At 47.1% G+C, this 14,019-nt stretch overlaps 1 protein-coding gene across 2 annotated transcripts in view; it reads right to left on the reverse strand.

Annotated features, from left to right (window-relative positions):
- Myo16 (myosin XVI) overlaps positions 1-14,019 on the reverse strand; it is a 537,302-nt gene that overhangs the window by 290,911 nt on the left and 232,372 nt on the right. For both annotated transcript variants that reach the window (XM_046454924.2, XM_058582735.1), the window contains exon 5: positions 5,254-5,362. In XM_046454924.2, the coding sequence (XP_046310880.1) occupies positions 5,254-5,362 (109 nt within the window). The remainder of the gene's footprint in view (positions 1-5,253; positions 5,363-14,019) is intronic.

Genomic DNA, 14,019 nt, shown 5'->3' on the forward strand with positions numbered 1-14,019 from the left:
TGATCATGGCGATGGTGATCAGTGATAGTGGAGATGATGGTGACAGGGTGGGGATGTTGGTGATGGGGACGGTGATGAGGTTCTCTCCCTCTCACACGTGTTTGCTCTCAGCCAGCCACTCTGCTGAGCACTTTCTAGGTCTTATGTGACTGAGTCCTTTCACCTGTTCGGGTTTCAATATCTTCAGTCTCTCAGGTGATAACACAGACCTCAGAGAGTTGAGGCCGTAATTCTCAGTCTCAAGGCGGGAGCCACATTAGACATGTCGCCTCGGCTGGCACTTCCCCGAGTGCTTCCTCGTCTGCTCCCCCCATGCTCACCTCAGAGCCTGCCAGGGGAAAGGAGCAGAGGCTCTCAGGAGCCCAGCTGTCCCGGCCGGGGTGCTGGGCCTTTGGATCACATCTGGCCCAACGTGGGCAGGAAACATACCCTGCTCAGTTTCTTCATCTGCAAAGTGGGGCTTTCAGGTTTTGCTTCCCTCATTGTTATGAGAATAAGGTGCACACAGCATGTCAAACAGCATGGGCAGTAAGGGCTCCATGAGAGCGAGCCTTCTGTTGTGTGGATTCCTTGCCATTCCCTCAGGGGTGTCTTCCTTTGCAATACGCAGTCAGGGAGCAGCAAAATAAAGCAAAATGCAATAATACTTGAAATGGGTAGCTCATTCCGAAGGTATTCCCTGTGGTGGAATGGTGAGGCAGGGACAGTAGCTCTCTCTCACCTTCTGCACCCTGGTGTGCCACTTCAAAAGAACCAAACGATTTCCCCAACAGAGGAGTGAGGTCCGCTAGACACCAGATGAAACTGTCACTCTATTCTCAGCTTTAAATTATGGAATTTTCCATGTGATTTAATTTTGGAAAATATTATTTCTCAGATGTCAGCATTCAATTTCACATATGAAATGGCAGAGGAATCTAAGGCCATAGTATTGTGTTAAATTTCCTAATGTTATAGTGTTTGCTGATATGTCTTTTAGAAAATTATTTAAGCATGCAATTTAAGCTGAATGATAAAAACCAGAACAAGACTCAAAGATGAAAGACAGAAATGAACACACAGATGTACTGCGCCACTCCTTGCTCTCACACTCAAAGCGCAATGTGTCCTGGGGAATGATCCTCCCTGTTCTGAAGATGCCACAGGGAATATTCAATCTTGTAGCCTATTAATTTCCAACTAGGTTTTGAGTCAAATATGGTGCCAATTATGATGTGATTTTTGTTACACGTTCAGAAAAGAAGCACAAGTCTCCTTTTGGTAATACAACGCTAAAGAAATTGTCTCTGGGTGGTCAAGAAAATGTCTCCAACTTCTCCTGAACAAAACCAACCAAGATGGCAATAGTGCACGGAAAGTCCCTTTTGTAATGGCTATTGGGCCAATTCTCATTTTTAAAAAAGAAATTTAGTTTCATTTTCATATTTTTTTCTAAACAATAAAATTAATATAAGGTCTTCTTAGATTTGTTATTTCAAGAGAAATCTGGCATTTCTATTAATATAGAATTTGGAAACAAAATCATTTACCTGGACCCCACAGGTTGTTACCTATGAGTTATTACTGCTGCTTGATAGCTCTTGATGCTAACAGACATTGGTGCAAAAAACAGAATGTCATGCCCCACCCCCAAGTCTCCCAGATCCCGGTCTGTCTTTGCTGAAGTCTCCTTCTTCAGGAGATGCTGTTACGACAACTTGCTCGCCCTCCCTGTGAGGCTCTACTGTGCTGTGGCCCTCACTGTGTGGAGCTGGTGTGGCTGCACCATGCCATATGGGCGCCCTGAGCCCTGGACGCCACCCCAGCCCCTCACAGCTCTCCAAGGCACACCAGCTGGAATGGTGCCCCAGCCCCTCCCTGAGGTAGGTGTGAGGGTCCCGGCTCTATCAAGCCTGTGGCATCTCATGTCCTTCCATCTTGGTGTTCCCATAAGCTCTGGGCACTTCATTTTTATTCATTAGCTTATGTAATACCAGCATCATCTGAATATCCAGAAACAGGATTTTACCCTCAAAAAGGAAACAAAGCTAAACGAGCGTTTGCATTCACCTGACTGACCCATGCCGGGGGATCAGCTTGGGTTTCTCCAACAGAACCTCAACTCACCCACGCTGCTGTCACCAGAGGGAGGTTCCTAGGAGACCCAAGGAAGCAAAAGGGCTGGGGAGGCCAGTGCAGACAGTGGCCCCAGCAGAGAAGGATAGGGTCACACGGGAGGCTACTGCTGCCCTCCCCGCTTCCTGTGCCCAGTCTGCAACAGGCATCACTGGGCAGTCTACACACACTGCCAGCCTGGCTGCCCTGGCTCTGCAGAGGGGGCTGCTGGAGCAGCGTCTGAATAGACTTCACAAGTCAAAGAAGGTCACCTGGTATGTGGAAACCAAAGGGACACCATGAAGAGTGCACAGGGAGAGCAAGACTGGGGCATGGTGAGCAGATGTGGAGGCCACCGAAGTAACCCAGAATAGAGATGCAGATTCACCAAGGCAGAGAGGGTGGCTGGTGAGGGGGCCCACTCGGAGGAGAGGTGTCCAGGAAGCAGCTTCTGTGAGAGTGACGACCAGACACCAGGGATTTGGGAGAATAAACATAAGGTTCAGACACCTGTATTCCTGGCTGCAATGGCAAACTGTGGGATATAGATACAGTGAGAAAGGGTGACGTAAGTCTAACAGGGACATGTCATCTCAGATGGTCTCAGCTCCACATGTAGGTCCCTGATGACACTACATGCCCAGGACTGGAGTGTAGAAAGGGGGTAGGGTGCAGGAATACCCTCGGGGCAGGTGACAACACCACCAGCCAACAGGGACTCCAGTCGCCATGTGCCAGGGAAAAGATTTTCAAGGAATAGACCTAGAGACCAACACTCAGGAACCTGAATTCATAAGAGGAACACCCAACGGCCAGCCCCACGGAAGCTCAAGAGAAGAAAACCGGGAAAAGATCTTCCCAGGAGAGAGGCCAGGGTTGCTGGATGTCACAGAGAGATGAAGTAATAAAGTAGAAGAGGGAGGTGGTCCCTGGATGGAAGGCCACAGAAGGCAGTGTCAACCCTCAGGGGCATTCCCAGGGGTGGGTCAGGTGGGAGGCTGACCTTCAGTGGCTGAGGAGCAGGCAGGGGAGCCACGGTTTTCCAAAGGGACACTGCAGGTGCAGGAGAGGACACAGTGGGTGGTGATGTGCACAGAGCCACGTGAGCTCTGCCCTTCTCAGGACATGGACATATAGATCTCCGCTGGTCTTTTGTCCTGACCACCCCAGCTCCCCCTCAGTGCTGCCTCTCCTAGGTGGCTCACTGGAGTCCACTGTTTCCCTTGCATGGCGGCTGGCTGGCCTTGCCCGGAAGCTCTAGATTCATCAAGGCTCAATCACCCTGCATAGCTGTCTCATTTTCCAGCCCGGGAAGCTCAGGCGGGGAGCCGAGGTTAATTGCTGCGCCTGAGATTACAGTGTGACTTGCTGGTGACAGTACAATAGAGCCTGTGACCAGCGATTTTCCATGTAATCAACTTGTTCATGACATGGCCTGCCCCTCCCGCCACCTGCACCCTGATGTGACAGCATGATAAGTGTCTGATCTGAACCTGTAGGGATGCAGCGTGAATGTCCAAGACCGTGGCCACCCGGTTATAATAAGGCAGTGTTGAAGTACTGAGAGCTGAATCACAACGAGACCTCCTCGTGAGGAACGTCAGAACTGCTGAGGACCCCAGCCCAGGCTGTCACCGCAGACAGCAAAGGCACACCAGCCAGGGGGAAGGGAATGAATGGAACTCAGAGTGTTTAGTAGGAACTGGGCAGAGGGTGCGATCAGCAGAAGCAAGACCGGCAGGAGCAGAGCAGGACGTGACAGATGCGAGGGAGGGGCAGATGGATGGGACGGCCGAGCCAGGCCTCGGCGGTGACAAGCAAGAAACAGAATTAAAAACTGAAGAGGCATTAAATTGAGTTGGCTCCAGCTAACACGCCGTTGACACACTGACTGTGACAGCCATGCTTGTGACAGATTTCCTCCAAACCACTCAGACTCAGTCCCTTTTTCTTGTTGTTCTCCTGTCTGACCGATTTTTAATCGACTTCTGAATCCATGTGGTTTTGTAGAGAGAATGCTGATTGTGCAAATACCAGAACCTCTGAGCTCTCCTGCAGGAGAAGCTTGAGGACGGGGGGCTGTGTGTGGCCCACTGAACCCAGGGCACAGCAGCTGCAGGTGGGCAATGAACACACAGCAGGCACAGGAGCCTGCTCTGCTCTGACCGCGGTGCTCTCCAGCACAGGAGGCTCAGGTCCCCGTCAGGACAGCCATTGCTACTAGCCTTCAGAGCCAATGGGACCATTTCTGGAGAATTCAGGGCTACCAAGCAGTGATCATCCTCTGAGCCCTGCTCAGGATAAACCTTTGTGACATGTGACCTGGACGGGTGCAGCAGGGAACAGGTCTGCATGCAGGGAGCTTCTCCTGAGACGAGAAGGGGCAAATCACCGGATCTCAGCGACTGAAACTCTGTGACCCTTTCCTCTGGCCACTGGTATCCTTGAAAGGATGGGAATTTCCTTGTTCTTATTTATTCCTAAATAGCAGGAAAAGGGAGGGGGGCAGCTCTTCACCTTCACGCCAGCCAGGGTCAGGGATCCTGGTGCCTTACAGGGCTGTGCTGGCTCCTGAGCTCTCCGCTGGGTCTGTGTAATTAGCACCCTGTCAGTGACACTCCCAGGGCTCAGCCTCAACTCTGCAGGATAGCATCATGTTCCTGAGGCTGTCTCCTGACCATGGTGGTGGATCTAAGTCACAGAGTGGCTTCCAGGGTGCTGCTCACCCTGCCCCTACCCAAGTCCTCGCTGTCTGAACTCCCGCTAGGACCACCGGCTCCCAGGGGAACACTCCTGAGATGACTTCGCACTCATTAGCTCAAAATTCAATTGTGCTGCTTCACGTCCTTCCCCTCCTGGGGGCGGGGGGTGGAGAACAGATGATAATTACAACCCAGTGCCACTAATTATGGACCTCAGAGGCCTGCTCAAGTGTCCCTCCTCGTTGCCTCTGGATTTCTGCCGGTGTGCAGAAAGCTGTGCGGATTAAATGTACGGTGCAGAGTGGGGAAGGCCGTGGAGGGGCATGGGACAATTCCCTACTTGTGCCAGGAAGGGAACCGAGAGCCCATCAGCCACACCGCAGGCCGCACAAGGAGCACACATGCACATTCTGCCCGTCCAGCTCCTCTTCAGCCTCTCCCACAAGCTGCAGCTCACCATTTTCATCCAGGTAGGTCAACAGGATAGAGCTGGATTCTGTCCCTTCCACAGCGTAATCCAGCGGGATATTTCCATTGACGTCCTGGAGAAGGACATTGGCTCCGGCCTATGTGAAAAGAAACGAACAGAAACAAAAAGTGGCATTATGTACACCCTTAAGATGAAAAAGCTGATCACAAGCTTCACTTTCAATCTTGGTTGGAAAACAGACCTGGACACAGTTTGTTGGACACAAATCTGCAGATCATGGAGGAAGCCAGAATGGATTTTAACACAAATATACGAAATAGCTTGTGCAGACTCAGGTTTGCAAAACGTTCCTCTGACCCTTGCAACACCATGGCCAGTCCACTTCTCCCACGCCTGCTGCTGCACCCACACTAGGGGATGGATGGCTGCTACATGGTGTCCAGGTGTTGGCTCCTGCTCTCTGCTGCCCTGCGTCCACACACAGACGATGCCCAAGGCCCTCAGAGAGCCTCAGTGAACTCTCCCGTGAATAGGCTGGACTGGGACAATCTTCCCCAGTCCACCATGAAAGTCTCCAAGCTCCTGTTCTCCACAAACACTCTTCTGGGAGCTGTTATCACACTGCATTGATTTAGTAAGGGCTGTGCTAGTCCCCCTGGAACTTTCCAGAACTGTTTTCTAATGAAGAGTGTAAACTGAGTCCCTAATGGACTGACTACATTGAACATGGCTACTCTGATCTTTACCCCAAGGGTCCTTTGTCACCATCATCCTGAGCCCTCTTGCCATACCCATGTCCTTCCCAGCTTAGGTACAATGAAAGATTTTCTTTTAAACACTGGTCCCATGAACTGTCCCCACTGTTCCACATTCTTTAACGAGCTCCGTAAACTTTATCAGGCATGGATAACATCTCTTCTCCAAGGGCATGGAGTGAACATATGCCCCTCAGTCCCAGAAGCAGTATCTGATTCCTCCATCTGCTATTCCAGTATTTTAAAGAGTTCTCTTGATTATAGCATGTAGTTGACTCTTTTTCTCTAATTAATAATTATTGGGCTGGGGTTGTGGCTTAGCGGTAGCACACTTGCCTGGCATGTGTGAGGCACTGGGTTCCATTCTCAGCACCATGTATAAATAAATAAAATAAAGGTTTATCAACAACTAAAAAACATTTTTTAAAAATAATTATTTATATTCTATCTTCCTTGTTAAAATTTTGGTAGGAATTCTGGCTCTAGGTGGGTGGCCTCGGGGATAAGCCCTCCAAGATGGGATCTGGGGCGTGGTGCAGTTGTACTGTTGGGCCTGAGCCTACTGCTGAGGCCCGGGATGGTGGGAAGTGGGAGGTGAGGAACGCAGAGCACACAGTGGTGCTGCACCTAACCAAGCTGCACCCTTGGTGGACTGTCCTGACGCGTAAGCTGAAGCAAGGCTTTTGGAGTCCAGGGGGCAGCAGCATTACCCATCATGGCAGGGATCGTGACTGCGAGCACAGAGGGGTCCCCTGGGCTCCCAGGACGGCACTGGGAGGCTTATAAATAAATAAGTAATTCATGAGCACAAGGCCTTTAGCCATCAGCTCATGTCATGAGAGAACAGGAAATGTTCCTTCCCAGCCTTCAGAGCCATTCTGAGCTCAGACTGCTGAGTCAACTCCATGGTTTAACCATTGGGGACACTGAATTACAGGGTCAGTGGAATCTAGTCTCATCAACGCTTATTCTGCAAGCTGCCATTCATTGGTATGATGGGATGCAGGACCATGGGTGGGGCCATGTGGTTGGACTCAGATGAAACATATGATCCTGAAGCCTCCCTTCACCCTGCACATCCCCTGCTGAGCCTGAGGAGACCCCTTCACTTGCTTTACCTCTGGGGGAACTGCATGTGTGGCAAATGCCTTCACAGGGGATGGACACTTTCTCATAGACCACCCCTCCCTTTACTACTACATTCAACCCTAGAATGAAATTCAGCATCCTTCAGGGAGAAGCAGGTCCTGGGGCCCAGCACAAAGTCACTTACACATCTAGAGAATCCCAAGATTTCATATACACATAAAACTTCCACCTCACAGAAGCACAAATATATGTGCATACACACATACGCGCACACTCACACCTCGCTCCTAGAGGACACATGCCAACAGAGGTCCTTAGGGCGATAGGCAAGGGAGGCAGAATCTGAGTCCACCAACATGGTGCACCTGGTAGAGATGCCAGACCTAATGAGACAGCTCCCTGCCATTGGACATGCAGCAAACTGCTTAACTGTCCCACCAAAATCTGAACATAAAATGGCCTCTTTATAAAGAGGGTGGGGTGCCCAGTGGAGGGCAGGAGGCCTCTGCAGAAGGGGGTGCTCTTGAGGGCTCCCCGGGCTTCCTTTGGTCCTGATGGCACTGTTGGCAGAGGGGCCTTCTAGTCACTGTGAGTGGGGCTCCAGTGGGACACCCTCCCACTTGTTCTGATGGGTCGGCAGGAAGCTCCACGGAGACCATACAGCACTCAGCAAGAGGCTTCCTGACAGCCAGAGCCAGCCTGGGTGCCACCGAGGACCTCCCCACGTCCAGAGGGCCACAGCCACGTCCTCTCCAGGAGGAGCTGTGTGAAGTCGGTGGAGGCACCCTTCCGGGGCTTTCCGTGTCTGGGCTACCCTTCCTCTCCCTGGAGAGCAGCCACTCGCACACGTGTGTCCTGCCATGACCCAGCGCTCCCTTGGCCCACCCAGTAACATCAACAGTTCCTCACATTAAGAGCCTGGCGTGTGGCCTCTGTCCTTGTTCCTGGTTGCGTCCTGGTGCTTGTGCTGGAATGAGGGGCGCGGTGGCGCAGCACAGACTCTGGGGCCAGCGGTTCAGTCTCTCCACCGCGTCTTCACTTGGAGCCTGGGGCAGACTGGGAAGGTTTCCGTGTCTGGGTTTCCTCAGTCGTGACAATCACGAGCTCCAGGTGCAATGGTCCTGAGTGTGATCCCCTCCAGGTCCTTCCCACACAGAGCTCTGAGACGCAACCTCCCCTCGCTGTCGTTGTCAACCCACATGGCCCCCGGTAAGTGTATGGGTGACTGTCCCCAGATAAGCATCCCGTTCTCCACCAAGGCCAGAACTTGGCACAGGACTCCAGTTGACACCCCTGTCCAGACACCCCTGTCAGTCACATGACCGTGACCAAGTTACCCCCTGCCTTTAGTTTCCAGAGATAGAAAATGGAGACAATGGGCTGTTGTGAAAAGGAAATGGGTTAAGTCTGGCCAGGTATTAATAACATGGCCCTAGTGCAGGACTGGCCGGTACAGCGGTAACGCACATCACGGCTGCGGCAAGGCTGATGCCTCCCACTGAACATACGCCCCTTTCCTGAGACTAAACTGCTGGAGGGCGTCAGAGGGCCTGTTGGAAGCACTTCCACTGGAGCACTGCCAGGAAGTACACATGTGGAGACAAACACTCCTTAAATAACCAGACTCCACTCTGGGATGTGTGAAAATAATGTGGATTCTTATTGTGCCTACGGTGAATACCTGTGGCTATTTGTGATGCATTCAACTCTGCAGGGAGAGTGTGAACCAAAGTCCAGAGGTCTAGAGCTGGCTGGGCAGCTCCAGCAGTTGACCTTCGGAGCATTCTAGAGTAGACAGGTGGGGAGCTGCGTGCCAGTCCTCCATGCAGTCGATGCCTCGGCGTCCTCCACACTCTCCTCTGGATGCCCATGAGCTCCCAACTCACTCTGGATGCTGGGCCCCTTGTCTCGCAGCCATCAAACACCAGCTGGCTCCCCCAGCCCCACAACACAGGAGACCTGCGTTCCACTGGCAATACGGGTGGAGCAGCTGCTCAAAACTGTGTGAAACACTTGCACGTGGGACAAAGCCGGGACTCGAAGGCCGAGATGCAGATCCTGGGCAGCCGGAGCAAAGCATCTTGGCGCTTTCAGTGATTTCCAGGTTACAATTCAGACAAGTTTTACAGGCAAAATCTGCCCTTTGGAACTCAGGGGTTCCCGAGTGCAGACCTGGAGGAGGAGGAGAGCCGCTGTGCTTCAGACGCTGAGCAGAGCCCGAGAGGTTTTGCTGACCTCCTGCCCCTGCACATGGCAAAGACCGCCATGCTTCCCCTTTTACACGAAGCAATTTTATGTCGACATTCTTTATTTTTACTGTACTTTAAGATTAACATGAATGTCCTTCTTGAAGATTCTTGGCTTTTACTATCAGTTCAGCTAACTCAGAAGTAAATGTGCGATTTTAATTGATAATGGATTTAACTATGGAGATGATCATCTCCATATGAAAAAATTTCCTCAAAATATCAGAGCAGCTCTCCTAACCCCACCAGGAAGGTATGATTTCATACAAACCAAAGGGGAAAGGCTCATGGGATTGGGAACCAGTAGCATGTATAAGGTAGCATACTAGCTTTTATTTATTTACTTATTGGTACCAGGGATTGAACGTAGGGACGCTTAACTACTAAGCCATGTCCCAAATCTATATTTCTTTGTTTTGAGACAGGGTCTCACTAAGTTGCTTAGGGCCTCGCTAAGTTGTTGGGGCTGGCTTTGCACTTACAATCCTCCTGCCTCATCCCTGAGAGTGGCTGGGATTATAGGCGTGCACCACTGCGCCTGGTAGGTTTTTTTTTTTTTTTTTTTTTAATTTTTTTTTATTGGTTGTTCAAAACATTATAAAGCTCTTCACATATCATATTTCATACATTAGATTCAAGTTGGTTATGAACTCCCAATTTTACCCCAAATACAGATTGCAGAATCACATCGGTTACACATCCACATTTTTACATAATGCCCTATTAGTAACTGTTGTATTCTGCTACCTTTCCTATCCTCTACCATCCCCCCTCCCTCCCCTCCCATCTTCTCTCTCTACCCCATCCACTGTAATTCATATCTCTCCTTGTTTATTTTCCCATTCCCCTCCCAACCTCTTATATGTAATTTTGTATAACAATGAGGGTCTCCTTCCATTACCATGCAATTTCCCTTTTCTCTCCCTTTCCATCCCACCTCATGTATCTGTTTAATGTTAATCTTTTCTTCCTGCTCTTCCTCCCTGCTCTGTTCTTAGTTGCTCTCCTTATATCAAAGAAGACATTTGGCATTTGTTTTTTAGGGATTGGCTAGCTTCACTAAGCATAATCTGCTCTAGTGCCATCCATTTCCCTGCAAATTCTATGATTTTGTCATTTTTTAGTGCTGCGTAATACTCCATGGTGTATAAATGCCACATTTTTTTTATCCATTCATCTATTGAAGGGCATCTGGGTTGGTTCCACAGTCTAGCAATTGTGAATTGTGCTGCTATGAACATCGATGTAGCAGTATCCCTGTAGTACGCTCTTTTAAGGTCTTCAGGGAAAAGTCCAAGAAGGGCAATAGCTGGGTCAAATGGTGGTTCCATTCCCAGCTTTCCCAGGAGTCTCCATACTGTTTTCCAGATTGGCCGCACCAGTTTGCAGTCCCACCAGCAATGTACAAGAGTACCCTTTTCCCCACATCCTCTCCAGCACTTGTTGTTGTTTGACTTCATAATGGCTGCCAATCTTACTGGAGTGAGATGGTATCTTAGGGTGGTTTTGATTTGCATTTCTCTGACTGCTAGAGATGGTGAGCATTTTTTCATGTACTTGTTGATTGATTGTATGTCCTCCTCTGAGAAGTGTCTGTTCAGGTCTTTGGCCCATTTGTTGATTGGGTTATTTGTTTTCTTATTGTTTAATTTTTTGAGTTCTTTGTATACTCTGGATATTAGGGCTCTATCTGAAGTGTGAGGAGTAAAAATTTGTTCCCATGATGTAGGCTCCCTATTTACCTCTTTTATTGTTTCTCTTGCTGAGAGAAAACTTTTCAGTTTAAGTAAGTCCCATTTGTTGATTTTTGTTATCAACTTTTGTGCTATGGGTGTCCTATTAAGGAATTTGGAGCCCGACCCTACAATATGTAGATCGGAGCCAACTTTTTCTTCTATCAGACGCAGAGTCTCTGATTTGATATCTAGCTCCTTGATCCACTTTGAGTTAACTTTTGTGCATGGCGAGAGGAGGGGATTCAATTTCATTTTGTTGCATATGGATTTCCAGTTTTCCCAGCACCATTTGTTGAAGATGCTATCCTCCCTCCATTGCATGCTTTTAGCTCCTTTATCAAATATAAGATAGTTGTAGCTTTGTGGATTAGTCTCTGTGTCCTCTATTCTGTACCATTGGTCCACCCTCCTGTTTTGGTACCAGTACCATGCTGTTTTTGTTACTATTGCTCTGTAATATAGTTTTAAGTCTGGTATCGCTATACCGCCTGATTCACACTTCCTGCTTAGAATTGCTTTTGCTATTCTGGGTCTTTTATTTTTCCATATGAATTTCATGATTGCTTTATCCATTTCTACAAGAAATGCCGTTGGGATTTTGATTGGCATTGCATTAAACCTATAGAGAACTTTTGGTAATATCGCCATTTTGATGATGTTAGTTCTGCCTATCCATGAACAGGGTATATTTTTCCATCTTCTAAGATCTTCTTCTACTTCTCTTTTTAGGGTTTTGTAGTTTTCATTATATAAATCTTTCACCTCTCTTGTTAGGTTGATTCCCAAGTATTTTATTTTTTTTGAGGATATTGTGAATGGAGTGTTTTTCCTCATTTCCGTTTCAGAAGTTTTGTCGCTGATATACAGAAATGCCTTTGATTTATGCGTGTTGATTTTATATCCTGCCACTTTGCTGAATTCATTTATTAGTTCTAGTAGTTTTTTTGTAGACCCTTTTGGGTCTTCTAGGTATAGAATCATGTCATCTGCAAATAGTGATAATTTAAGTTCTTCCTTTCCTATTTTTATGCCTTTAATTTCTTTCGTCTGTCTAATTGCTCTGGCCAGTGTTTCGAGAACTATATTGAATAGAAGTGGTGATAGAGGGCATCCCTGTCTTGTTCCAGATTTTAGGGGGAATGCCTTCAATTTTTCTCCATTGAGAATGATGCTAGCCTGAGGCTTAGCATAGATAGCTTTTACAATGTCGAGGTAAGTTCCTGTTATCCCTAGTTTTTCTAATGTTTTGAACATAAAGGGATGCTGTACTTTGTCGAATGCTTTTTCTGCGTCTATTGAGATGATCATATGGTTCTTATTTTTAAGTCTATTGATGTGGTGAATAACATTTATTGATTTCCGTATATTGAACCATCCTTGCATCCCAGGGATGAATCCAACTTGATCATGGTGCACAATTTTTTTGATGTGCCTTTGTATCCGGTTCGCCAGAATTTTATTGAGGATTTTTGCATCTATGTTCATCAGAGATATTGGTCTGTAGTTTTCTTTCTTTGAGGTGTCTTTGTCTGGTTTCGGAATCAGGGTGATGTTGGCCTCATAGAATGAATTTGGCAGAGCTCCTTCTTTTTCTATTTCCTGAAATAACTTGAAAAGTATTGGTATTAATTCTTCCTTAAAGGTTTTGTAAAACTCCGCTGTATACCCATCCGGTCCTGGGCTTTTCTTGGTTGGAAGTCTTTTGATTGCTTCTTCTATTTCATCTATTGTTATTGGTCTGTTTAAGTTGTGAGTATCCTCCTGACTCAGTCTGGGCAAATCATATGACTTAAGGAATTTATCAATGTCTTCACTATCTTCTATTTTATTGGAATATAGGTTTTCAAAATAATTTCTAATTGTCTTCTGTATTTCTGTAGTGTCTGTTGTGATATTGCCTTTTTCATCCCGTATGTTAGTGATTTGAGTTCTCTCTCTTCTTCTCTTCGTTAGCATGGCTAAGGGTCTGTCGATCTTATTTATTTTTTCAAAGAACCAACTTTTAGTTTTGTTAATTTTTTCAATAGTTTCTTTTGTTTCAATTTCATTGATTTCCGCTCTGATTTTAATTATTTCTTGCCTTCTGCTACATTTGCTGTTGTTTTGCTCTTCCTTTTCTAGGGCTTTGAGATGAAGTGTGAGCTCATTTATTTGTTGGTTTTTCCTTTTTTTGAGGAATGACCTCCAAGCGATGAATTTCCCTCTTAAAACTGCTTTCATTGTGTCCCATAGATTCCGATATGTTGTGTCTGTATTTTCATTTATCTCTAAGAATTTTTTGATTTCTTCCTTTATGTCTTCTGTAACCCATTGATCATTCAGTAACATATTGTTCATTTTCCATGTGATGTAGGATTTTTCCTTCCGTCTTTTATCATTGATTTCCAGTTTCATTCCATTATGATCAGATAAAATGCATGGTATTATCTCCACCCCTGTATATTTACTGAGGGTTGCCCTATGGCATAATATATGGTCTATTTTTGAGGAGGATCCATGTGCTGCTGAGAAAAAAGTATATCCACTTGATGATGGTTGATATATTCTATATATGTCAGTTAAGTCTAGGTTGTTGATTGTGATATTGAGTTCTATAGTTTCTTTATTCAGCTTTTGTTTGGAGGATCTGTCCAATTGTGAGAGAGGTGTGTTGAAGTCACCCATAATTATTGTGTTGTGGTCTATTTGATTCTTGAACTTGAGGAGAATTTGTTTTATGAACGTCGCAGCACCATTATTTGGTGCATAAATATTGATAATTGTTATGTCTTGTTGGTAAATGGTTCCTTTTAACAGTATATAATGTCCTTCCTTATCCCTTTTGATTAATTTAGTCTTGAAGTCAATTTTATTCGATATGAGGATGGCCACCCCTGCTTGCTTACGAGGACCGTGTGCATGGTATATTTTTTCCCAACCTTTCACCTTCAGCCTGTGTATGTCTTTTCCAATCAGATGTGTCTCCTG

The sequence above is a fragment of the Marmota monax genome, unplaced genomic scaffold (assembly GCF_021218885.2).
Source record: "Marmota monax isolate L192 unplaced genomic scaffold, Marmota_monax_Labrador192_F-V1.1 WCK01_AAM20220418_F8-fsc00026, whole genome shotgun sequence".
In the NCBI taxonomy this organism is placed as follows: domain Eukaryota; kingdom Metazoa; phylum Chordata; class Mammalia; order Rodentia; family Sciuridae; genus Marmota; species Marmota monax.